Here is a 25558-nt window from a genome sequence, read left to right on the forward strand (position 1 = left end):
TTTTTATAGGTTTATTCTAATTTTTAATAATTAAAAAAAAAAACAAAACTCCTAACTCTAGCCCTAGCCCTCCACTAGCCCCAGCCCCGCCACTACATTCCCCTCCCCATCCCCGCCCTTGTTTTCCCTAGCAACCCAACCTACGCTACCCCTCCAAGGTGTTTGGAACCCAACCTCTGAAACCCGAATAGCAGCCCCCGAAACCACTGTAACCCCTGAATGGCCTCCCTGTCCCCACCCTCCACATCATTGTCGCAGCCCCTTGCTTCCCCAAAAACCCAACCCAAACTTTCAGCTCATCTTTGACTTGTTCTTTGGATGAGAAGTGATCGAAAAACCCAGTATCGCGCTCTTGTCCTTTGTACACTAGCACTAGAACCCCCGGTTCTACTTCTCTCTCTAGAAAGTTGCCCTACCTTACTTCTCTCTTTTTGGTAAGTTTCTCTCTCCACTAAATTCATCGATATGATTTCCCTTTCAATTCGATTTTTCAGATGATTGAAATCATAATCTGCATTTACTTTCAAGCTAAAAATTGAATTGAGAGGCGATTGTGGCTGCCGGGGTTGAGTTTTCAAGGCCGAGGGTTGAGTTTCCAAGGCAAGCTGGGATTTTTCGGGGCGGTGGGTGGGCTTTTAGGGGCTGGGGTGGAGTATTTCAGGGTTGAGTAGGACTGAGTTTTAAGTGCTGGGTGAGGGTTTTTTTGGGGTTGTGGGTTGAGTTTTCGAGGTGGGGGTTGGGTTTTGGGGGTGGTTATAGGGTTTTTCGACGTGGTTGGAGAGTTTCGTGTTGGCTTAGTGGGTGGTTGTGGCGGCAAGGGGTGAGAGTTGGGGTGGCCATGACGGTGGTGGCTCGAGAAGAGATTTAGTTAATTAGAAAAAAAAAAGAAAAAGAAAAAAAAACATGGTTAACAAGTTTTAGGTCAAAGAGATTGTTAGTGGAAGATCTATGTTAAAGGTGGGGTTATTTTGGGATTTCAAAAGGTAAGATTGTTTATGGAAGACCTACTCAAGGAGATTATTAGTTTACTTTTTTCCATTTAAAATTAAAACTTATTCATTGCGACGATTCCAATAAGTACCACAAGATATAGATTTTCTTATGTATAACTCACAAAAATTAGTAAAACTAGATCAAGTGAATGTGCAAAAATTGTTAATAGAACTAGCACTTATTAACAAAATAGAGGGAGTATATGATTATCAAAATAGTTAAAGAATTAATGTTTTAGATTAGATCAGATGTAGTGATGTTAATTTATTGAATTATTTTTATCATAAAATGGGTTGTACGTACAACCGGATATGATTTAGTCACAATTGTTCGATCATTGCACCAAAAAAAAATAAAATTGTTCAATCATTTGCATGAATTTTAAGTATTAAATGAGCAATTTATTTTAACGAAATGAGAAATTACCCCCTTTTTTTTTTGAACCAATACTTTTCCTACTTTAATTACATGAAATAAGTAACATTATTTTTATTTTATTAAGTAGTTAACAAGTCTTGTTATATCATCTCGATCTCTACATTCATAAGATCCAAATCATCACTTTAAAATTCATAAGATTTAGGAAATTTTGACTTTTATCACTTTCAAAAAATCACTTATTGGCTTTTACCACCACATAAAAAAAAAAAAGTTGGCTTTTACCACCAATCACCTCCAATTAACTTTCACCACCGTTCACTAACCCGTTAGTGGGTCCTATCATGTACACATGTAGCCATATTATTGAGTAAATTTTTAAATAAAATATTATAATAATAATAATAAATTTTAAAAATAAAATATAATAATAATAATAATAATAATAAATTTTAAAAATAAAATAAAATAAAATCAAAACCCATCCACCAATTGTCTCCCAGCCACCACCAGACCAGCTCCAGCCCCACCGCCACTCCACCAACGAACCAACGACAATCGCAAGAACCCTAGCACAAAATCCTCAATCGCCACCACAACAGCCGCACCACCAAATTCACCACTGCAACACCAACCACCACCGCAAATTCGCCACACCACGTATCCTTTGCCATCAATCACAGTCAACAACCACCAACAATTCGCCACACAACAGTCACTGCACAACCACTAATCACAACTGTAGCCACTGAATTTTGACCACCCATAAATCCCCCTCCTACTAAATTCTGACCATTCCTAAAACCCTAGCCACCATCCAATTTTGCACTCCTAAAACCCTAGCCGCCTCCTAATTTCGACCCCCTTCTTAGCCAACATCAATTCCAACCCCTTCCTAGCCCCACACGAAATTCTGACCAACCGAGAGGAGTTGATTTCGTTGTCGGCTGGTTGACATGAAAGATTAGGGGAATGAAAAGGGAACACCAAAAAGGTGTGCCTTACTGACAGATTCATGGACTAAATCAAATAGTTGGTAGTGAAATCCAATTTTTGGAAATTTTGTTAGTGGTAAAATACAATTTTTTTATTTTTATTTTTATTTTTATATGTAGGTAGTAAAAGCCAATAAGTGGATTATTAGAGGTGGTAAAAGTCAAAATTTTTTAAGATTCATATCCTCTTTTAATATCAATTACTCTATAAATTCATAAGATTTGGACACTAAAAGGAGGTTAATTATCTCTTAAGACCAATTCAAAAACATAACTCATATGATCTTGAATGCTAAGCATATGCAGTAGTTGTTAAAACCCAACAGAATGGCTTCAGTTAACCAGTGATCCACAAAATCAACCCTCATACAAAAATCAAATAAAATCCTATAAAATACACAAACCAGTTTCAATAATGATTTATAACTCAAGAATTGAACCCTAAATATCAATAATTTACGATGAATTCAAAGATATTGATTAACCCAAAACAACTAATTCTGATGATTAATAACCCACAAATTTCAACTTTAAAAAATTTAGAAATATAATGTTAAAACAAATCATAATCGGAAATTAAGCACAAAATTCGTAACTAGTGCATAGGGAAAGATTGATGAAAATATTTAGTTCAAGAACCTTAAAGCTTTAAAATTCTTGCACTACTATACTTTGAATAACAACAAGATTAACGTTATATGTAGCCATAAGGGCTATGCATATCATTTTTCTAATAATAATCTATATTTATTAATTTTTGCCCTGGTTATTCGAATATAGTTGGCTATACTGTAAATATCCTTGAACCGCCTGAGTATGATCCGCACTTGAGGATGGCACAGACCAGCCGGACAGTGTAGATGTTGGTAGAAGGTAGCATTATTATTGGTTGTGCCGATGTCCTTTTTAAGGTGAAAGACGGCGGTTCCGATGGTCTCTTTGAGTTGATACCTCGCCGTAGAATAGATTTCTACGGTGAGCTTAAACTCTGGGTCGGGTAGTTCCTCGTTGGCAGTAAAAAAGATTATGTTGTAGCTCCCACTTCCATTTTTTTTATTGAGGATTTTCCCATTTTCATGATTCTTGTCAAGAAGTGTAATGCAAATCCACTTCCCCTCAATCCGGCCTCTAACGTAGGTTGCTTTCCCATGGTTCAGCTTCTCGGGTCTCGGTTTGATGTTCAACTCCAATATCCACCACGTCCCCTCTCTCTTTGTCTTGCTTGATGATGAACCCATCAATAAGTTTTTTTTTTTCGTTAATTTCTGAATTCTGATATTATGAAACTACTCCGTATTTCTGAAATAGAGATACATAATACCTAATGTTGTGTATTTGTAGAAGTAGCCCTTTCTAATGTGGGATATCTATTAGTTATTAACCCTCTTACATTAGGAAACTTATTTAGTTACGGAGTATCTTTCTCAATTCAGTTTATCCTTTTTTTTTTTTTTTTTTTTTCCCAATTTTCCTTTCTTTCATTCCTTGGTGCCCAAGTTCTATCATTTTATTATTACTGAATTTTGTTTTATTTTTTCAAATTCCAAAAACACAAATTAACCAAGCTTTTAGTTGTATCAAGTAAATCCATAAACAAAGCAATTACGAAAGGTTGAATCCAAAGTTATATGTAACTTTGATTAGATCTAAACTAATCTCAATTAACTATTTACATCTTTGAAAAAAAGAGGTCTCAGGCCTATTACATGTCTTGAGCTCCAATCCAGTTGATGGATACAACTTGAGTTGGGAAGAAAATAATCCTCCCACCTAAAATTACTCTGATTCCTGTACATTACAGCTTAGGGTTATTTATGAAACACACTCCTTAATCAATTTCAGGCTTACATCTTGGAAGCTGCCTATATTTCTCCATTGTATGCACTTTTTCGACCAATTCGTCAATTGTTTTTGAAGCAGCCTACAGAGAAAAAAACACACATTAAAATATTTCCGTAGTCAATTAAAAACGGTGCAATAATAGATAAATACAACATTGTGGTTAGAGTTACTAATGTCGTCATGTGGCAAGGAGAGCTAGCATTCGATCCCTCAGTCAAGAAGGTGTGACTTACCCTTAAACGTTCCCTCGTCTTTTCCTCTTCGGTGTCTCTTCGCTCTCTTTCCTCTCCAAATATTGTGATTAAAGCTTCCTGCTCTTTGTCCATTTCAGCATTTTTTCTATTGGCCTCTTCAAGCTGTAGGTTTCAGAATAACAGAATGCAAATCTCGGTGTCAATTAATGATCACTGAAGGTATGCGTTCGGTTTTTACATGTAAATGAGCCAATATTATATGACTGTATGTATGAAAAGATAGCAGCAATGCAACTTGTGCAACTAACTATACACTTACTTGAGCTTCAAGGGCTCTACTCCTATCTCTTTCAAATTGTAGCTCTCGCAGTGAATTATCCCTTGATTCAGTAGCCTTTTCTAGCCTACAGCAGAATTAATATAAAAACACAAGGTAAATATTCTAAATACAAGAATTGAAACAGAAAAGACTGAGCAAAAATAATTTGTTCTCATCGCGCTAGGAATTGATACCTCTGTTTCAACTCAAGGTTCTCTTTTCGTAACATCTCAACTTCTGCTTCCATTTCTGTAGATGTATGCTTATCATTGTTGATCTGTTCCACCTATGTAGTACAACTTGTCTAATTAACTTTATACTATTTGCAACAGAAAATCTGTTGAATTTTATTGTACATTGATGAGGTGCAGGTAAATCATGCAAAGATCTGATATACTTTTATGTTAGTTCTGAAATACCTTGTTACTACTGGAAAGGTTGAGTTGGATTGTTGGTGATGGTAACTCGATATGATTATTAGTCATCTCATCATCTTCACTTAAAGATTCAACATATGGTGAAATCTGTTCAATTTTCTTAACAGAATTCCTCTTACTACTGTTTCTGATTATTTCCAAAGCGTTATCATCACTTCTGTTGGGAGTCATTCCCCTTGCAGCATTGCCATTGCCTCTAATTGAAAGAGGAGAAGACACTATTGGAACAACTTTGTTTATTGATCTTCGTGGTGCATAACCAATTTCATGGCAGTTGTCACGCCTAAAAGAAAAACAAGCGCGATTAAACTTAGCACACAAAAAAAAGAGAGAGGGTGGAAGGGGTTTATAAGAAGGCAGTGATGAGATCAACAAACCAATAAGTCTTCTGCAGATGAACTAGTCGTGATTCAAGTCTTGACAGCGCTGTTGTCCTCTCAAAACCCTGCTTATCATGAGCTGGTTCGACAAAATTGGCCTCCAAAACACCTACACAGGAAAACGGTGTATTTGAAAGGGTAAATAACTTGATTCTAACTATGTAATTATGCAATCACCTATGCATAATCAATATCTAGTAAACTCATCAAATTCCAAATCGTAAAGCACAATTTGCAGCATGTATTCATAAGAGAAAAGGGTACCTATGACTCCTCGACCATCACTTCCAGCAGCATTCCAGACTCTCCAAAAGGGCTATTGAAACAAGAAATTATCATTGATGTGTTAAACAAATAGCAATTAGCAAAGATTTATAACACAAGGGCTGAGAAAACACTACCTTAATTAGCCGATTTTTGTGGTAGACATTAAACCCTTGTATATCCATATGATCTTGAGCATCTTTCACAAATCCCAGTGTCACCAAAGCTTGCATCTATGTACATAATGACACTATTAGTTGACCTTTTCATATCAATCAGCTATAAGAAGCAAAATGTAGGATATGGAAGAGATCGTACATTTTCTGACTGTGAAGCTGAATCCTTTACAGTCCCATTAGTTATAGGCATAGGTCTGTATGAAACTTGTTTTGGGTGGATCATATCATTCACCAGTTCATGGTGCATGACATCTTGCCCACGCAGTATAATCCGAAATCCAGGAGGAATTCTTAGATAAAGGATTGATGCATAACTCTGAAAACAAAGCACCAGTCAGTCTGTCAGAGTTTTTTTTTTTTCTTCTCAAATATGATTTACCATTCATATAGTTATTGTTAATAACATATCAGTGTCATTATAATATTTATTGTGACTATGGCTATGCATCTAGTCTTGGGGTGACTTGTTGCGCGTCTGACCTATAAAACGAGTGTTATGTTAAGAGAATTAAACTATAAACCTCACATACCCTTAGTGAATGCTGATATGTTAAGAAATGCTTAGAATTGGGATACTTTCTAGCCATAGCTATCCTCTTCTCATCTCTATTGACTCCTCGAATTTGGATATCCTGTTCATAAAAAAGAAATATCGTAGGCCTATGAAATCTTTTTGATAATGATTGGCATCTGTCATAGTGTATAGTATATAGAGACATACATGAGGATCGGTACCAAAATCCAGCTCCAACTGTCCTCCATCATCCTCCCAGAGATTGTAAATTATAATGCTGGTACCTTGATAACCTATGGAATCGAACTACATATAATTCAAAAAAATTAGACTCAGAAAAGCATATTTGTATGAATAAAATTCAGAGCTACATCAAAAAGAAACGAAAAGCCAAACATCAAAATTAATTAATCAATCAGAGGACATTCTACACGTTACTTGAATGTCAAACTTGAACACTTGCAAACAAGAGATTTACGAGCAGAGGTTACCTGCTGAAGGAGGTCTTGCTCGCTTGAGAATGGAGACCACTGGACAATAGCCTCTAAATTTACATGCCAATCTTCAAGAGAACTGCGTACAATCTTGGTCCAAACTTCCCCTTTCTTCTCATAGTCAATCTTGTTGAACAGAAACATCGAAACAAATTAAAAGTGATTACCAAATGACCAATAGTCGAAGTGTTTGGTAAATCATCTTTGATCAGTTTGTCTCTTTGTACTAATATTCGAAGAATAATACTAATACTCTTTTAAAAGATCATCGATCTTACCATAGGAACAACAATATCCTCCTTCCCAGTACTAGTCAAAAATGTGTATGACAGCATCCCTACACTTCTTGTAGGACTGCAGAATACATGAAATGATTCAGTGAAACTTCAAAACAGTATTAAACTCATCAAATTAAATTAGATGATATATAATGTGTGTCTAGCTATGAGACCGAGAAGCTAACAAAAACAACTAACCATGTGCCATCCTTCCCTTGACACATTGAAAAGACGATAACATCTGCCCCTAGCCTCATGGTACTAGTCTTGAATCCATTTCCGTCTGTGTAAAAACAAGATCAGGAAGTTAGCAACAATGCTGCAATAAATCTGACATTCGTAAACTTTGCTCCAATACTTATTTCAACTGCCTGAACAGAATCACTCACATTGCCCAATAGTGTTTGCAAGCTTGCTCTTTGCTGAATACCCAAGAGACATGCATTGCCTCATTTTATTGGGATCCATTCCGCCGCCATTATCTGCAATCGATGTGCCAATCATTAGTACGTGGTATGCAAACAGCCATTGCGAAAGCCAGAGATATAAAAAGGTGCAGAACATGTTCAGAATTAGAGAAAATAATCAAGTTCAAGTAATTAAACCCTTCATAATGAAGGATATGAGACAACTTTATTCTAAACAAACTAAAATAATCGGATGTCCTGTACCCTATTGATGTTACATCCAAATCCTGAAGAAAAAAAGCTGAAAACAGAGAAACATACCTTGAACTAGCAGCATTCTATTGCGGTCTATGTCAGCTAAAAGCATCTTACTACGGTCCTTTTCATTTATAAGCATGTCAATTTTAACATAAGTAGCGCCATTATTGACCTATAAACACAACATAAACAGCATTTATAAAAAATATGGCCTTATAAAATAGTCTGCATGAGATGCATATTTGATCAGTGGTTAAGATCTTTGTGCTTACTTCATCCAAAGCATTGTCAAGGAGCTCGGCGAAAGCTGTAATAGAAAAATAGAGCACCATAAGTATGTAACCATTTCATTTCATAATGAGCCTATTTTTGTATAATAATTCTTCACAATCAAGGCTTACCTCCCAATGCCCATTTATGACTTGTTGCATTAGAATGTAAAAACCTTGGATGGACTCTAACATGATCCATTCCGGCTGTAAATGAGAGAAAATATATTGTTAGAATCAAGCAATGTAACTTGATCTCAAAGGAAAAATTAATGAACAATATCTTGATCCATTTATAACTAGAACAAATAGATTGATATAGAATTTATTTTCACCGCTATTAAATAAGGCTAAGACAATGAATAAAAGCATTGTAAGCAATTTTACTAAATTGATTTCTTGATAAACCAATTCTTTCCACTACCAATCAGTTGAATTCCTCAGTTTTCCTCAGTATTCAGTTTTTCATAGATTGGTGTTACTTATATGCTCAATATGTCTACCATAATGATGCAATTTGGCCCTAGATAAATTTATCGCGGAGTTGCTACAAAAATTTTGCCTTGATTATACTTATTTTGTATGAAAGGCCAGGTAAGGACATAGAAAACTTCATCTAGCATCTCATGTACCCAAACTCTCTTATTATTATCTCCATTCTCATATCAAATGTACATTAGGTGCACAAAAGATATTCGAGCATCACTAGCAATTTAGCGCCTAGTTTTAGGTGTTTGCATCATCAACAATGCTCCCATAATTTTGGGGATATATAAAATAAGTACAAGTGTAATACGTATTTATATAAATTACACCGAACAATTATAATAAACTTCAGTCTTTTTTGTTGGTTACGCTTTGGCCATTTTTCCCTCACAACAAGACTCCAAACGTAACCAACAAATAGGAACAGAGGGAGTATTATAATGCGAGGATCTTCAAGTATATTGAAAACACAATTATACTTGTATGAAGATTTAAACAACCATTCATGATTCAATTACAAAGAGTCCATACTCATATTCACCAATAAGTTAACAATTATCCATGGTAACTCCAATTAACATAAAAAATAAAACAAACAAAAATAATTTCATTAAAAAAAAAAACCCTAACAAATTAATCTAAGCACACAATAATTCATCAATTCCCCATTCACCCAACACACACACACACAAAAAACAAAAAAATAAAAAATAAAAAAATAAAAAAATAAATAAATTTACCGGAGTAAGAAGAGGTGGATGCATGAACCCCAAGAACACAAGAAGCGTCATAATCACCAGCCTTCCAGAACTGTTTACGAGCAACATTCGACGAGGCGGTCACAGCAGCCGTCATAACATTACTAACAACACCAGCATTATTATAACTAGCGTCAACAAGTTCCCTTTCCAACGGAGGAAGAGGGTCAAGAAACCCTACTGGTAAAATATCGTTAAAATTTTCTTGATCATCATCATCACCGTTATTATTATTATTATTATTATCATCCTCAATTATCTCAACCTTTGGCTTCTTTAACCTGTTATCATCAACAAAAGAATCTTCAGAAAAACTCGACCTTCTTTCAATGAATGTATCATCATTATCATTGTTGTTATTAATATTCGACTCGTCCTCGGAATCCGAATTGATTTCGATGAGATCAGGAAACACTACTGATGGTGATGTTGAACTAGGGTTTTTCCTCTTCAACTGGGTTAAATCCATGTCTTTTGAGATTTCTTGCTTAATCATGGTACCAAGCAAGAAAAAAAGATGAATTAAACTCTTTTTCTTTTTTTTTTTTTTTTTGTTTTTTTTAAGTGTATAAACAAAACTGAATAGAAAGATCAAACTGAGGGGATGATATAGGAAGGAATGAATGAATGATGCACTTGTAGAGTTGTAGCCTTGTAGGTAGGTTAAAATCTTGAAGGTGGGTCCCACACTCTCGGGTTAAAATTTTAAATTTACGATACTACCCTTTGTAAAACTCGCCTAAAAAACCAAATAGAATTGAGAGCTCGCCTAAATTTTACATTGCTACTCTTTGTAAATTTAATCTACTCACCTTAAAATCCAAATACAATTGAGAGCATAGGGAATGTAAACTAAGCAATTAAAGAAGTAAATTTTTTTTTGCCTAACTAATATAATGTTAACTACCACAGCAAATAAAATAAGAATATAAATTAAAACAAATCATAAACTAAAATCGCGGTAAAAAAAATAAGAAGAAAAATAAAAGAAAAAGAATCTAAATTAAAATTAATCATAAATTAATATGATTTTTTGTTATTCTAAAACTTCACACTTAAGATTTTTTTTTTTTTCTTAAAACAACACACTTAAGAATTCTAATAAATGTAATAATGTAATTTAGGAAATAAATCAAATATATTATATTTCATAATCAATTATTTGTGAATAAATTGACCCTCATATAATTGAATATATCAATATGAACAATTATATTTCATTAATATATTATCATTTTAACACATTAATCTATGTTGATTAATCTTTCTTAAGAATTCTAATAAATGTAATAATGTATTTTAGGAAATAAATCAAATAAATTATATTTATGATCAATTATTTGTGAAAAAATTGACCCTCATATAATTGAATATATCAATAACGTAATTGGGTGTTTAAAGAGTCAAATAATTCTGATTGGTTAATATATGTGCTAGTGGATTGATGACATGACTAATTCTTTCAATCAATATTTATAATAGGTGATTTAATTACAAATAATTTCCGTAAATAAAACAAATAAAACTAAAAAAGACAAAACATTACTTACAAATTAAAGATGCAATCAAATTCCAAATTACTAAGATTCCTCATCATATTTTAAGTGATTGATTCCAAAGGGGACTAACAATGTGAAACGAAGGGAGTATTAATTATCAATTTATCATACAATTGGCAGGTATGCTTTTATTTACATTAGTTTAGACTTTTCAACATACATATTGGATCATCTTTATTCTTAACTAATTAATTATTTATAGTTAAATATTATTAAACACACACTAATGATTTAAATTATTTATTTAATAAGGAAAATAACTTCTTTTAATTATTTATTTATTTATTTATTTTGTCAGAACACACCTTAAACCAATTTTTTTTTTACAAGATCACACCTTAGATCGATTTCAAGGCACTGACCCTATTTTTCGATCTAGTGTTTACTATCCCATGCGCCTCTCACATGCCACTCAATACCACCCCTTTTAATTATTCCCCCTTTTCCCCTCCAATTACACTTTCTCTCTCCTCTGCTCTTCCCCTTCCTTCCTCCCCTCCACCACCAAAATCACTAACCCCACCTATACTACTCGCCACCTGAATATACTACCCCAGCTAGCCTAGCAACTCATGCGCCTAGCCTCTAATGCCTTCCCTAACCCAATGTCACTCATAGCAGCTCGCAATCATATCGTGACCAACCATCATCAGCAGTTGTGCAGTGCCATGTAGCCACTAAAACCTTTGATTCTCACTCTCTTTTCACTTAAAATTAACAATTCAACTTTGGTAATTTGTAGTGAAATCATCAATTATTTAGGGGGAGATAATGGGTGCAATTATCATTATAATTTAGGTCTTTCGTTTTTTTTTTTTTTTTTATATGTGTGCTTGCTCTATTGGGCTTCAATCGAGGTAGGGTGGGGTTATCTGGTGGATGGGGTGAATAATCAAGAGTGGAATTTTCATAGGAGAGGATTTATTGAGTGAGATGGTGGCGGTGAGGGAGATAGTAAGTTGGTGGTGGCGGTGAGGTGGTGTAGGTGAGGGTGGATGTGAGGCGGTGTTAGTGACGGACAAGGGAAAAAAATAAGGGAGGATGATTTTATGAGATCACGTGACCCCACACGTGTAAAGTCAATGCTGAAAAACATGGTCAATGCCTTTAAACTGGCCTAAGGGCTTGTTCACATTTACTGAACCGAGTTGAACTGAACTGATTGGAGCTGAACTTAATTGAACTGAACTGAACTGAGCTGAAATAAATTTTTTATGAGAGAGGAAAATTAGGAGCTGAACTGAACTGAACTGATTGGAGCTGAACTGAACTGAACTGAAATTAAGTAAATGTGAACAGGCCCTAAGGCGTGTGATCTCGCAAAAAAATTAGTTTATGGTATGTTCTTACAAAAAAAAATTATAATGTAAGCATCGCATATTCGCATACATAGAAATGCATGCTAGTTTAATTTATTATACTCTAATTTAGGTCATATTCTCTTCAATGTATTTTTGCTGAACTTGAATTTTTACTCAACTGAACTTATCTTTAATGAACTGAAATTTTTTTTTACTAAAGTGAAATTAATTGACTAAATTGAAATTATTTTGACTAAAAATTTTTTTAAGGCAAAGTGAACTGAGCCTAATTTTTTTGTTTTTAATATTCAAGACTGCAAGTTGATCTAAATTAATGCCTTTATAAGTGAGCATAAACTCCCAAATTAAAGCCTAATAAGGGGACGAAGGGAGTACTTTCGTTTTTAATAATGTATAATTTTTGTGTTTTTTTTTTGTTCAATTATATATATATATATATATATATAATTCTTTTCGATCTTGTACCGGGTACATTGAACACCAACCCAATCTCGAAGAGTGAATCGATTTGATCATTCCAGTCGGATAGCATTGATCGCCGCCTTGATCCTACCTATGTTAACCGTATTCTTCTCTTATGCAATTGTTAGTTACCGTCGAAAAGAGAACAAGCCCTTTGTTTGAATACTAGGTGGTTAGGAAAGAATATCTTATGCCCTTACTCTTCTTCGTGTAGGCAAGCTACGTACTAGTTATATATATATATATATATATATATATATATATAGGGGAGGGATTCGGTAAGAACCTTTCCTTATATAAGAACAAATCTCAGCCGTAGAATTAGATTGATTTGAACGGATTGGATTAAAGGAAGGGGTTGATGGCAATTTTGTAAATACGAAACCACCACCACCTATTACTACTTAAACCTAAAAAATTAGAACGTTCACACTCCTATCTATACTTTTTACACATTCAACTTCACCTTCTCTCTCCTAAAACCAAAAAACTCTCTACAAAACCACCATTGATGGACCAAATTCAAGCTTTGATCACATATTTCGCTCAAAATTTCGGTCACAATCAACTATTATTGTTCATAAACTTGCACTAAATAAGTATAATTTGGAATTTTGAGTACATTTTTTGCAAACCCCTAGATTGACGTAGTTCGTCAGCGGGTACTTTATATTTTTAGATTCATTAGATAATCATTGCTTACGTTTATTATATGTTTGAATTCGTTGTTTTTGTCTAATCGTGGTTCAAATTTGTCATTTTTATTGTTCTAATTTGAGTTTGAGTATATAGTACGTTGTTTTATGTGGTTTGAATTCAATAAATTTGTTGTTTTCGTTTTTTGACCCTAAATGTCTTGTGTGTTGTTCTAAATCTGAACTAAATACATATTCGCTATTTGTGGGGATTTAACTATTTTTGTGGTTAGTATAATGTTAGGGATTCTGTACTTGGAGTAAATTTGTTCAACCTTTTCAATTTTTGATGTTATTTTGTTTTTTATTTATATTGTTTTTTATTTTGTTTTAAAATTGCAACAATAATTTTGAAGTTTATTCAGAAGAATCTGAAACAATTTTGTAAGATTAATGGTTTATGTTCTAAATTAGGTGCTTTTGATCTAAATTATGGGCTTATGTTCTAAATACATGCCGCTTATGTTCTAAATTATTAGCTTAATATATGCGCTCTTGTAGTTTTGGTACTTCATTAGTTGCTTATATCATATCATTGTTATTGGCTTATTTTTTGTTTTCATTGTACTACTTAAAATGCAACTTTTTTGCTAATATTGCTAATATAGAGGGACAATTGAAAACGTAGATTATATTAGAACATAGGAAATAATTTAGAACATAGTAAAAAAAGATTAGGATATAGGCGGAAATTAGTTAGAATATAGTAAAAAAAAAAAAAAGATTAGAATATAGGTAGAAAAAGCTTTAGAACATAGGAAACAATTTAGAATATAAGAAAAGTTTAGAACATAGGCTGAAAAAAGTTTAGAACATAGGAATAAATTTAGAACAGAGAAAATTTTAGAACATAGGAAAAGTTTTTTAACATCACATCATTGTTATTGGCTTATTTTTTGTTTTCATTGTACTACTTAAAATGCAACTTTTTTGCTCATATTGCTAATATACAAGAACAATTGAAAAAGTAGATTATATTAGAACATAGGAAATAATTTAGAACATAGTAAAAAAAAAAAAAAAAAAAAAAAAAAAAAAAAAAAAAAAAAGATTAGAACATAGGCGGAAATTAGTTAGAACATAGTAAAAAAGATTAGAATATAGAAGCTTTAGAACATAGGAAACAATTTAGAATATAAGAAAAGTTTTAGAACATATAGGCAGAAAAAGTTTAGAACATAGGAATAAATTTAGAACATAGGAAGAAAATTTTAGAACATCACATCATTGTTATTGGCTTATATCATATCATTGTTATTGGCTTATTTTTTGTTTTCATTGTACTACTTAAAATGCAACTTTTTTGCTAATATTGCTAATATACAAGAACAATTGAAAAAGTAGATTATATTAGAACATAAGAAATAATTTAGAACATAATAAAAAAAAAAGATTAGAACATAGGCGGAAATTGGTTAGAACATAGTAAAAAAAGATTAGAATACAGGTAGAAAAAACTTTAGAACATAGGAAAACAATTTAGGACATAAGAAAAGTTTTAGAACATAGGCTAAAAAAGTTTAGAACATAATAAAAAAAAATTTAGAACATAGGGAGAAATTTTTAGAACATAGGAAAAGTTTGAACATCTAAAAAGATTTTGAACATAGACAAAAATAGATTATAGTGTAGGTAGGAATAAAATTAGAACATAGGCAGAAAAAAAAAATAGAACATATGAAAAATTTTAGAGCATAGAAAAAAAATTTAGAAAATAAGAAAAATTTAGAACATGGGTAGAAAAAATTTAGAACATAGGTAAAAAAAATTTAGAACATAGGGAAGAAAATTAGTAATGTAAGCTGAAAAATTTAGAACACAAGGAAATAAAAATTAGAACATAGGTAAAAAAAAAATATAGAACCTAAACTCATACTTTATGTTCTAAATTGTATACCTTATGTTATAAACTCTATACTTTATGTTCTAAATATAGGTAAAAAATTTTAGGACAATTGCATAAAATTTTATAACATATGCTAAAACCTATTAGCTCAATTGGTAGAGCACTATGCAAATGCATAGATGATGTAGGTTTGATCCCTACATAGGTTATTTCAAAAAAAAAAAAAAAAAAAAAAAAAAAAAAAAAAAAAAAACCATTAAAAACTTCAAAAGTAAACCATGCCATAATATAACTCAAAAAAAAAAAAAGTAAATCAAATTCGCACCATGTTATATTCCAAACGAGCAAAAAGTTGGCTTGAAACGATTTATGAGCAAAAATTTGGCTCCTTTAAACTCTCAAACAAACTCTCATCTCAACATTATAAAATGAACCTACGTGGGATTCGAATCCACATCTTTTGTGCATTTACACAATGCTTTACCCGTTGAGCTAGTAGGCTTATGTATAGTACTAAACATTCGAACCAAAAAAAATTATTAAAAAGATTGACATTACGTGTGTTCATTATATTGGCTATACTGTCATTTATAGTGCTTTAGTGTAGATTAAGGGAGACAAAGACTTCTATCCCATGTTGAGACCAATGTTTATCAAGCAAACTTTGAAAAAACATAACTAACTAGAAACATAAAGGCTCAAAGTATAGTATGCCTAAGTATGCAAGTAACTGATCAGCTATCAAAGTCATTCTATTTTCACGCCTATTCACAAATGGTACACTACAAGCCAATAAATCATATAGATATGATGAGTATAGGATGATTCATCATTCGAACCACCGCTCTTGAGGATCAATCAAATTAATCTAGTAACCCTCATGGTAAATTTAAGCTCCAACACATTATCCTCCAGCATCTTCATAAGTATTTGATGATGTAAGGTAGTTTGATATATTCCATAGTTCAAGCTCAATCAAATGTTCGACAGCCAGCTTAGCTATCTCCATACTTTGTAAATCCTAGAGGCCCCTAGAAAACAAGATCATATAACAAAATCTTCCTTCATGGGCATTATTTTTTGTAAATTAAGAACTGGCCAGATGGCCTAATCAGGAATATGAATCAACATACAACCATAATGCTCAATTTGAAGGCTTATTAAATAATTAGCTATGCTCTAAAAATAAGCCAGACCCTCATCAATATAACCAATTTGAGTACAAGCACAAAGAACTCCAACAAAAGGTGACTCCGTAAGGTTGTGCCCCCGACGTGTACATTTTTTATCTCATCAATTAAAGCTAAGGAATCTGAGTCATAACTATATCTCCAATATGAATCAGATGGAATAATTCAGTAAAATAAAGCAAATTTAGCAAAATATCATCAAAATAAATCAATCACAAACACAAAACTTAATTAATTTGGAAAACTTAAAAGGATATCAAAATAAAGGAAAACTTAAGAACATAAAAGGATATACTTTAGGATATCATTAATTCGGTACACAAACATGTTCCTATATAATTTACTATCCAGTTGTAATTTGCTATCCAGTAAACAATGTAGCTAAATTAAATACCTTGGCTTAATCAAAATAAAACAATGGATATATCTAATAACATTCTTATTAATCAGGTAAAAGCATACATCTGACATACACATACAATTACATTTCACAGATACAAAGAAAACAAGAGCCGAGAACAAACTAGCATCAAAATCGCATCAAAAATAGCATCAAAATCGCAAAAGAAAATCGAACAAAACAAATCAAAATTAGAACAGAAAAATCGAACAATCAAACTGATATATAATCGAACAAACTCAATATAAATCGAATAGAAATCGCCAAAAAAATCGAACGGAAGTCGAACCAAAAATCGCCAAAAAAATCGCTACAACTCGCAAAAATATTGACAAAAACCTTTATTTATGAAGAATTCACACAAAAGTCGTGAGTTCAAGCAAATTTGAATGAAGATTTTGATGAATCTTGCTTTGAAAGCTTTGAATAATCGACCAAGAGTTGCGAAATTGGGGAAGAACTTTAGAGAGAGAAAGAGCTGACCAATTTTCTAAAATTTCTATTATACCATAAAAAGTTCATTAATCTACAATACTGCCATTGAATTGGGTAAATATAGGGCGTTAGATCTTAATTGATCCAATGGCTGAAAATGGTTCTTACATATAATGAGTTCTTATATAGAGGAGGATTCTTATATGAGCCTTCCTCTATATATATATATATATATATATATATATATATATATATATATATATATATATATATATATATATATATATATATATATATATATATATATATATATATATATATATATATATATATATATATATATATATATATATATATATATATATATATATATATATATATATATATATATATATATATATATATATATATATATATATATATATATATATATATATATATATATATATATATATATATATATATAAATGGGATCGTATGAGACCACATCCCTTATGTGAGAACCCTATTATATGTGAGGACTCATTATAACCGTTGGAACAATTACATCCAACAGCCACAATTAAATCCTGGTCAAACAAAACTCCTGCGTTTTTTCTCTCTCCTCCTTCCTCTTTCACGCGCTATTTTCTCTCTCCTCACTCAATTTCTCTGTTTTCTACTCTCTTTCTCTCTGCTATTCTCTCTGATTTTTCATCACTACTTCTTCAATCTTCATCAATTCTTTGTCAAGGTGAGTTTATTGTTTATATTTTCGTGTTTTGCAATTAATTTTAGGTTACATTCATCGTTGATTTTCGTTTGATTTTCGCTGATTTCAGCTCACATTGTTTATCAATTTGTGTCGATAATGTTTTACTTTGTTTTTTTACATTGATTTTAGTTTTATTTTCGTTTTTTTGAGTAGTTATCAAGTTGATTTTGCCTTATTTTCGTTATTGTCCAATTTTTTCGTTTTTTTGGAAACCTAGAAATCACTGATAATTTGTGCTATTATGTTCATTTTAGCTTGATTTTAGGTATTTTAATTTGATTTTAGGTATTTTAATTTGATTTTCGATTTACTTTTATTCTCAATTATGTTTTATTTTCTGGTTTTATCTTATTTTTTGTTTGATTATAGCTTTATTTGAGTAATTATTAGTTGATTTTAGTTTTAATTTTGCTTCATTTGATTAATTATCTTACATTTTCTTTGTTTTTTTGGAAACCTAGAAGTAATTGCTATGGATTCTGCAAATGCAAATGTTCCTCAAGAAAATACAATGTATGTGTTTCTACTCATTTTATTTTTATTATTTGAGTTATTATTATTTTTGTTGTTGTTGTAGATTAGTTGATGAGTTGTATTACTTGTATGGGATTTCTTGTAGATTAGTTGATAACTTGTTCATTTTATGTTTTGTTGTTCATTTATGAAATATTAGCTTTTCAATTGACAGTTTACTGTGTGCTTTAATGGTGATGGCATCACATCATCTATTTACATTGTGTATACATTGAAGGCGCGTTTATATAGAGATAATATAAGATTCCTTTTCTTGATAAGATGTTTATAGATGCTGGTTAATTGATTGCTGTTAATACTGGTGTTTGCAGACATTTCTCAAAAGAGCACATTCACTTAGTTTATACCATGATAAGTGTGACACAATACTTCTTATTTGGTGTATAGTGTGTTTATTAATTGATGTTTACCAGAAGGCATGGTCATTAGTTTATAACATAATAATTTAAAGTGTACCACTGTAAAGAATAACAATTTTATATAAGAGAAATTTCCACTAGCACAAGAATTCTTTGAAGTTTTGGCTCAAGAGAGTATTGGGAGAAGGTGCTACGACACTATTTCAGGAAAATAGATTATTGAGTCTAATTTGTAAGAGTACCTCCGAAATTTCCACAACTTAGAAGCAATAAAAAGTTGTAGATTATGTTGGGAAGTAATTTTCAATACATCTAAAACTGCCACAGGTTAATACTTGTATGTGAAAGCAAATAGGAAAAAAACTGTTTAAGATGGGAGTACAGGGCTCTCATCTCTTTTGTTTGTCTTAGAAATTCTCACAATCAAAATTCCCTGTGCAATGTTATTACTATCGTCACCACAAAGCTACCAATTTCACTGTGTACTTAGTTCGGCTTTTCACATCAGAAGCTAAGAAGCTGATAGTTTGAAGGCGTTTTACTATTCGGCTTTTCACATCAGAAGCCTAGAAGTTAGTTCATTATGTTGCACATCAGGTCTTAAAGTAGATATCGGTGAGAAAGAATTTGAGTTTAACAACAAGTTCTCTAATTTCTTCACAGCTTTGAAAGTAGTTGATAACTTGTTCATTTTATGTTTTGTTGTTCATTTTAGCACTAAGTATTTGCTCATTTGACAAATGAGCATTTAACTATTTGCTCATTTGAGAAATGAGCAATTAACTATTTGCTCATTTGAGAAATGAGCAATTAACTATTTGCTCATTTGAGAAATGAGCAATTAACTATTTGCTCATTTGAGAAATGAGCATTTAAGTTTTTGTTCATTTTGTTAAATTAGTAGCTAAGTATTTGCTTATTTGACATCAAGGATACCTATTTTGTTGAGCAGGACATCTGTTGAGACAGTTTCTGCTGTTAATGTTGGTGAGCAAGATGCAGCAGGGGCAGGACAGTTAGGTGTTATTGGTGGTGACCAAGATGCAGCAGGGGCAGCACAGTTAAGAGTTGGTGGTGACCAAGATGCACTAGGGGCATCACAGTTAGGAGTTGTTGGTGGTGACGAAGATGAAGCAAGGGCAGCCATTGTTGGTGGTGACCAAGATGCAGCAGGGCCAGCACAATTAGGAGTTGTTGGTGGTTCTACACAGCCACAATATAAAGGAACGAGTTTCAAGAAATGATCTTCTAATGACAAAGGAAAAATGGTTTTAAAGGACACATTAAAGAAAGAAAAACAGATGATTAAGGTAGTGGAGATGAAATCCAGCAATGAATTGCAAGGTTTGAAGTCAGGCAATGAAGTGGAAGGTTTGAAGTCTCACATTCATGGGACATTGCATAGTCGGATGTCACCCTCATCCATTGTTCAAGTTATGGAATCAGTTTTACTTTCACAAAATCAGTTGAAAGCAGTTAGAGATATAGGATTTGGGTCGATGGAGTTTTTGAAGGTGACCCAACTGCCTTTGCAGTTGGGTTTATGGTTGGTGCAGCATTTTGATGCTAAGACGTGCTCATTAAATATTCCTGATTCTGATCCTTTCCGTATTACTGAAGACCATGTGCATGAAGTTCTTGGGTTGCCAATAGGGGGCATAGAGATTGATAAAAATAATTTTTCCAGAAATAAAAAAGTCATTCAGCAATGGAAAAAGCAATTCCAAAGCAACTCACTCTCTATCAAAATAGGGGAGCTTAAAGAGTTTTTGAAGGAGCATAAGTCAGCTGGTGCTATGTTCAAACGGAACTTTGTAGTTCTTTGTGTGTCTACACTGATGGATGGTAGTCTTCTTATTTTTATTATGCTCATTTTACTTTCAATTTGCTCATTTTCAATTTAGTTTGCTCATTTCTATTTTATTTTGCTCATTTAAATTTCTATTTGCTCATTTCTCTTTTGTTTTGCTCATTTTTTTGTCAGGGAAACAAAACATGAATATGAATTATGATATTCTTACATTTCTTTCTGATGTTGATAAAATCAAGGACTTGAATTGGTCAAAGTATATCCTTGATTCTCTCGTGAAGGGCAATCTTCTCTGGGAAGAACGTCCAACTCGTTCTTTTCCTGGGTCTTTATTGTTTCTTATGGTATTACTATAATTTTTGTTTATTTTTAATGTAGTATTTCTTACTTATTTGTTGATTTTTAATTTACTAATTTTTCTTTTCTTACTTGTTTGTAGTTATTATATGTTGATCAATTTGTACTTGAGGAAGTTCGAGCTGCACGTGAAATTCCAATCTTGAAAGGGTGGACAACAACTATGTTGTCAACACGTGAGAAATTGGAACTCTTTAAAGGGAGGCTTGGAAATATTCGAGCTAAAAAGCTTGATGCTAGTTCTTCTAGCATGACACAGCCTAAAATGGTGTTTAACTATAATTTTCTATTTTATTCTTTTCCTTTTTATCCTACATTTTTAACTTTTTTGTTTTTTATTTAGGAAAAATTCATTCCTTCTGAAGTGGAAACTCAAGTAGTTGCCAATAAGGTAATCATATATACTGTAATATTCTTTGATCTTTTTGGAAATGACCAACTAATTTTGGCTCATTTGTCTAATGAGCAAGCAATTACTTGCTCATTTTTGAAATGAGCAAATAATTTTTTGCTCATTTGACAGATGAGCAAATTATGCAATTGGTTATGTGTTATAAGTAAGCCTGGTTTATATTTGTTAGGATATTTGCTTTCAACTTGTTCTAACTTTCTTTTTCTTTTTTTTTTGTTTTGTTTTTGTTTGATTTTAGGAACAATCTGATCCAATTCGTACAAAAAATGAAGAAAGTGAACAAGATCCAAAGAAGGTATTTATATGAGTTTTCTAGAAACCAATATTAATTCTTTGTTCATATGTGTGCTCTTGCATTACTCATATGCATCTCATGAATATAGAAAAAGTATTTTATGTAAATGTTGGTCTTTGGTTACTGCAATCTTGTGAAACTCATTTATGATAAATATGTGGATATTTCTTGTGAGCAGGCCATTATAGTTCTTAATTTTTTGCTCATTTGTCAAATGAGCAATTAATTTTTTGCTCATTTGCCAAATGAGCAAAAACTTCAATGCTCATATAAAGTTCAATTTGCTCATTTTTATATGACTTTGCTCATTCCATATCCACTTTGCTCATTTCATATCCACTTTGCTCATTTCATATTTACTCTTCTCATTTATATTTATCTTATTTATGTTTTTTTTTTTTTTTTTTTTTTTTTTTTTTTTTTTTTTTTTACAGAAATGCCTTATGGAGCTTGCAACAGCATCTACAAACCTGGTCTTGGCATACATGGATTTCAGTCAAAAACATGAAGCTGCCATCAAGTATTTTCCAAACAACGAGAAGATACAAAAGTTGAAGGAAGATGCCATGGGAATTTGTGATGAGCATAAGATGAGCTCCAAAACTTTGACTGAAGATAATACTCTTTTATTTAGCCAAGATGAAGAGTATTGGCAAGATCCGGCAGTAATTGAAGCTTGGGATAGGTATTCTGAGATTTCAAGCAACAAAAAGCATGCTGAATCTTCAATCAATGCAATGGTTGTTCATCCAAATGAATCGGAACCCATTGATGTTACTAAGATTGCTTCTGAAAGTGTTCAGATAGCAAGTTATATTCCTGATGTTGGATGTTCAGATAGGGCTGCTAAAAATGTGTTCAAAAAACTTGGAGATTCAAGTTTCAAATCTGCTTCAGGACGTTCACTTGCCAAAGGATCTGGAACTCCTACATTGAGTTTAGGAGTCTTTTCTCAAGAAACTGATTCTCCCCCTAGCAATGCGCCTACTGAACCTGTAGTTGCTTCAGTCAGTGCACAAGTTGGTGCTTCTATTGCTGATGCTTCTCAAGCTGTTGGTGATGCTCTGAATGCTAATCCTGAAGATCTCATTTCTAATGCTCAAGAAACTGTAATTGTGCATAAGACAAAAGGTGATACTGAAAAGAAGAGTTCTATTCCAAAGAAACGCAAACCTCAGCCATCAGTGCTTCTTAGATCACCTTTTAAGTACCGCATTATGATAATTTACAATCCATTATCACTAGTTCAGATGAATGTCTTGAGAGCAATGTTTGCTGATGATAAAAACCGTTTGTAAGTATTTTTTTTATCTATAGAATTTATTATCTTGTACATTAACTTCCATTTTTTTTAGTCATACTAACTTTCTTTATTGTTTTTATGCAGTGAACCAGTATTTAATGGAGAGAATGGTCTTGAAATTTTGAGATTACATCTTGAGAAGCTTTATAATAAAAATAAAGTTGATACAGAGATCATTAATGCTTGGTGTAGCATTCTGAATTATAATGAGCAGTTTAGAGATCCAAATTCTCCTGCTCGTTTCTTTTTTTACCTTAGTGCTACCGTAAGTTCAAATTCTTTCATTTATTTTGTTTTATTGAATTATTTTGTTTTTTTGTTGTAATTAATTTTTTTTTCTTTAACATGTAGGACTGTCTTATTCACTATGAGATAGATTCTGTTGCCCATCGGATAAGATGTTTTTTGAGGTTGCTGAGAATTTGTACATGAAATCAGTTGTACCACACAAGGATATTCAGCTTTTTTTCTTCCCAGTTTATGAAGAAGATCATTACTATTTGGTATGTTTTAACACTACCACACTGAATGGTAATATCGAGCTTTTTTATTATAACGAAGATGCTGGAGATCATAAACAGCTTTTAAAACATTTGGTATGGCTTAAAAGTTAATCTCTATTCACATTATGTTTGTTTCTTTTACTTGAATGATCAGAATCTATTATGTTTACTTATTTGATGTTTTTATTTTCAGAGAACTGCTTTTTCAAACTTTATTCAATGTGAAGGAAATGTACAGAGTTCTATTTTGGCAAATGATATCAAGCGGATGGAAATTTATGTGATTAATGGTTCATGGAAGTCTTCGGATAAAAATCATTTGCATTGTGGAGTTGCAGTGATGAGACTCATGGAAACATACATGGGTTTTGGCAAAGTGGGATTCTGGTTTGAAGAAAAATAATGTAAGTCTTTCAAATTAATCTCATTAACAATAAGATGTTTTGGTCTATTTGCTTACTTGTTCATTTCATAAATGAACAAAGAAATGTTTGCTCATTTCACAAATGAGCAACTAATTCTTTGCTCATTTAAGAAATGAGCAATTAACTTTTTGATTATTTGCTAAATGAGCAAGAAATTACTTGCTCATTTATCAAATGAGCAAAGAAATGTTTGCTCATTTGACAAATGAGCAAGGATTTACTTGTTCATTTCATAAATGAGCAAGGATTCCTATCAAATGTTTACTTTAATTTTGAGGTCTATGGTCCATTAATCTAGCAATACCTTAGGCCATTGCCTTACAAGTTACAACTGCAACTTGTGGTGTTACTTTTACTGGTCACTAAGGAAACTTGTGATTAGGTTGTTGGACCTTACGCAGTTACCCAACTTGATTGATTTTAAATACTTAACGGGTTCATATTTCTGCTACTGTATATGGTTTGGCTCATCAGAGAATGATGATTTACATCTGAATTATGGAAAACTTGATGCTTTATTGCTCGAGGGTGTTGTTTGTTAGTGACATTAATGGTTTGGGCATGCACTTTTGTAGAAAAACTTGAACTCCTTTGCACTGTAGTTTCTGGAGAAGTTTTTCTTGCCCAGAAAACAGTTTTGCAATAGATTGCAAAACAGAACCTATTTTCATAGTTTTTGACTTCAGTGCCTTCAAATAACCAACAAAATCTTTGTACTCCAACTCATTAAGTTTCTTTTGGACCTGCAAGGTCAAGAGAAAGCATTTGTAGTGAGCATTTATTCCATCTTAGATCATAAACCAAATTGCTCTGAGCCCATTTGTTGTGTAGAGAAAACATGAGAATTCCTGGATATTACCAATGGTTAGCTTGGCCTGCAATAAAGCATGATAAACGATACAAAGCAAACAGGAAATCATCCTTTTCATTGCTGAACTTTCAAAATGCAAGCCTAAAAAAATACACTATTGCTCATTGTTGTGGGTTAATTGAAATTAGTTTGAGCCCTTAATCCTTTCAGTTACTGTCTTATAAATGTTAATTGAAATAAATGTTTGCTCATGTTATTGAAATCTCCTTAATTGTATAGGGTTTGATTATGTTATTTGTTTTGCAGCTGATAATCTTGGCTAAACTTCGTGAAAAGTACACCCTGGGAATAATTACAAGTGAAGTGAACACTATTCAATCTGTTAAAGAAATTCCTCAGAAGAAGAAAAAGCAAAGTAAATTTTCTGTTGCTGACAAAGAAGAAAATGCTGAAAAAGAAGAGCCTAAAGAAGAAAAAGTTCAAGGAAGAAAGAGCAAAAGACTGAAGAAAGCTGAATGTTAGGGAATTAAATAGTTAGTAGTGATGATTTGTCTTTTTTGGTTTAGGGAATTGGGTAAATTAAGATTTTATCTACTTTTAAGTAGTCTTTGAATGATGTAAAACTGATTTATAAACAGATT

General features: G+C 32.3%; 1 protein-coding gene across 1 annotated transcript; it reads right to left on the reverse strand.

The window, feature by feature from the left end:
• Positions 1–4194: 4194 nt before the first annotated feature.
• Positions 4195–9914, reverse strand: LOC145583481 (protein MICRORCHIDIA 7-like). The gene is made up of 19 exons (XM_081640712.1): positions 9428–9914; positions 8334–8408; positions 8205–8239; positions 7996–8104; positions 7657–7749; positions 7466–7550; positions 7268–7343; positions 6987–7115; positions 6703–6801; positions 6512–6613; positions 6121–6297; positions 5940–6035; positions 5803–5854; positions 5536–5647; positions 5141–5441; positions 4916–5007; positions 4722–4806; positions 4442–4564; positions 4195–4287 (listed from the first exon to the last, which is right to left on the reverse strand). The coding sequence occupies exons 1-19, from the start codon at positions 9912–9914 to the stop codon at positions 4195–4197; spliced, it is 2421 nt and encodes an 806-aa protein (XP_081496838.1).
• Between the last annotated feature and the right edge of the window lie 15644 nt (positions 9915–25558).

This window comes from Chenopodium album, chromosome 15 (genome assembly GCF_948465745.1).
Source record: "Chenopodium album chromosome 15, dcCheAlbu1.1, whole genome shotgun sequence".
Lineage (NCBI taxonomy): Eukaryota > Viridiplantae > Streptophyta > Magnoliopsida > Caryophyllales > Amaranthaceae > Chenopodium > Chenopodium album.

Excerpts from the sequence above, each read along its gene's own strand:
- LOC145583481 (XM_081640712.1), bottom strand. The coding sequence starts at position 9,914 with ATGGATTTAACCCAGTTGAAGAGGAAAAACCCTAGTTCAACATCACCA. Across the intron at positions 8,105-8,204 it reads TTGACAATGCTTTGGATGAA|GTCAATAATGGCGCTACTTA; the intron begins GTAAGCACAAAG and ends TTGTGTTTATAG. Across the intron at positions 5,008-5,140 it reads ACCTTTCCAGTAGTAACAAG|GTGGAACAGATCAACAATGA; the intron begins GTATTTCAGAAC and ends TGTACTACATAG.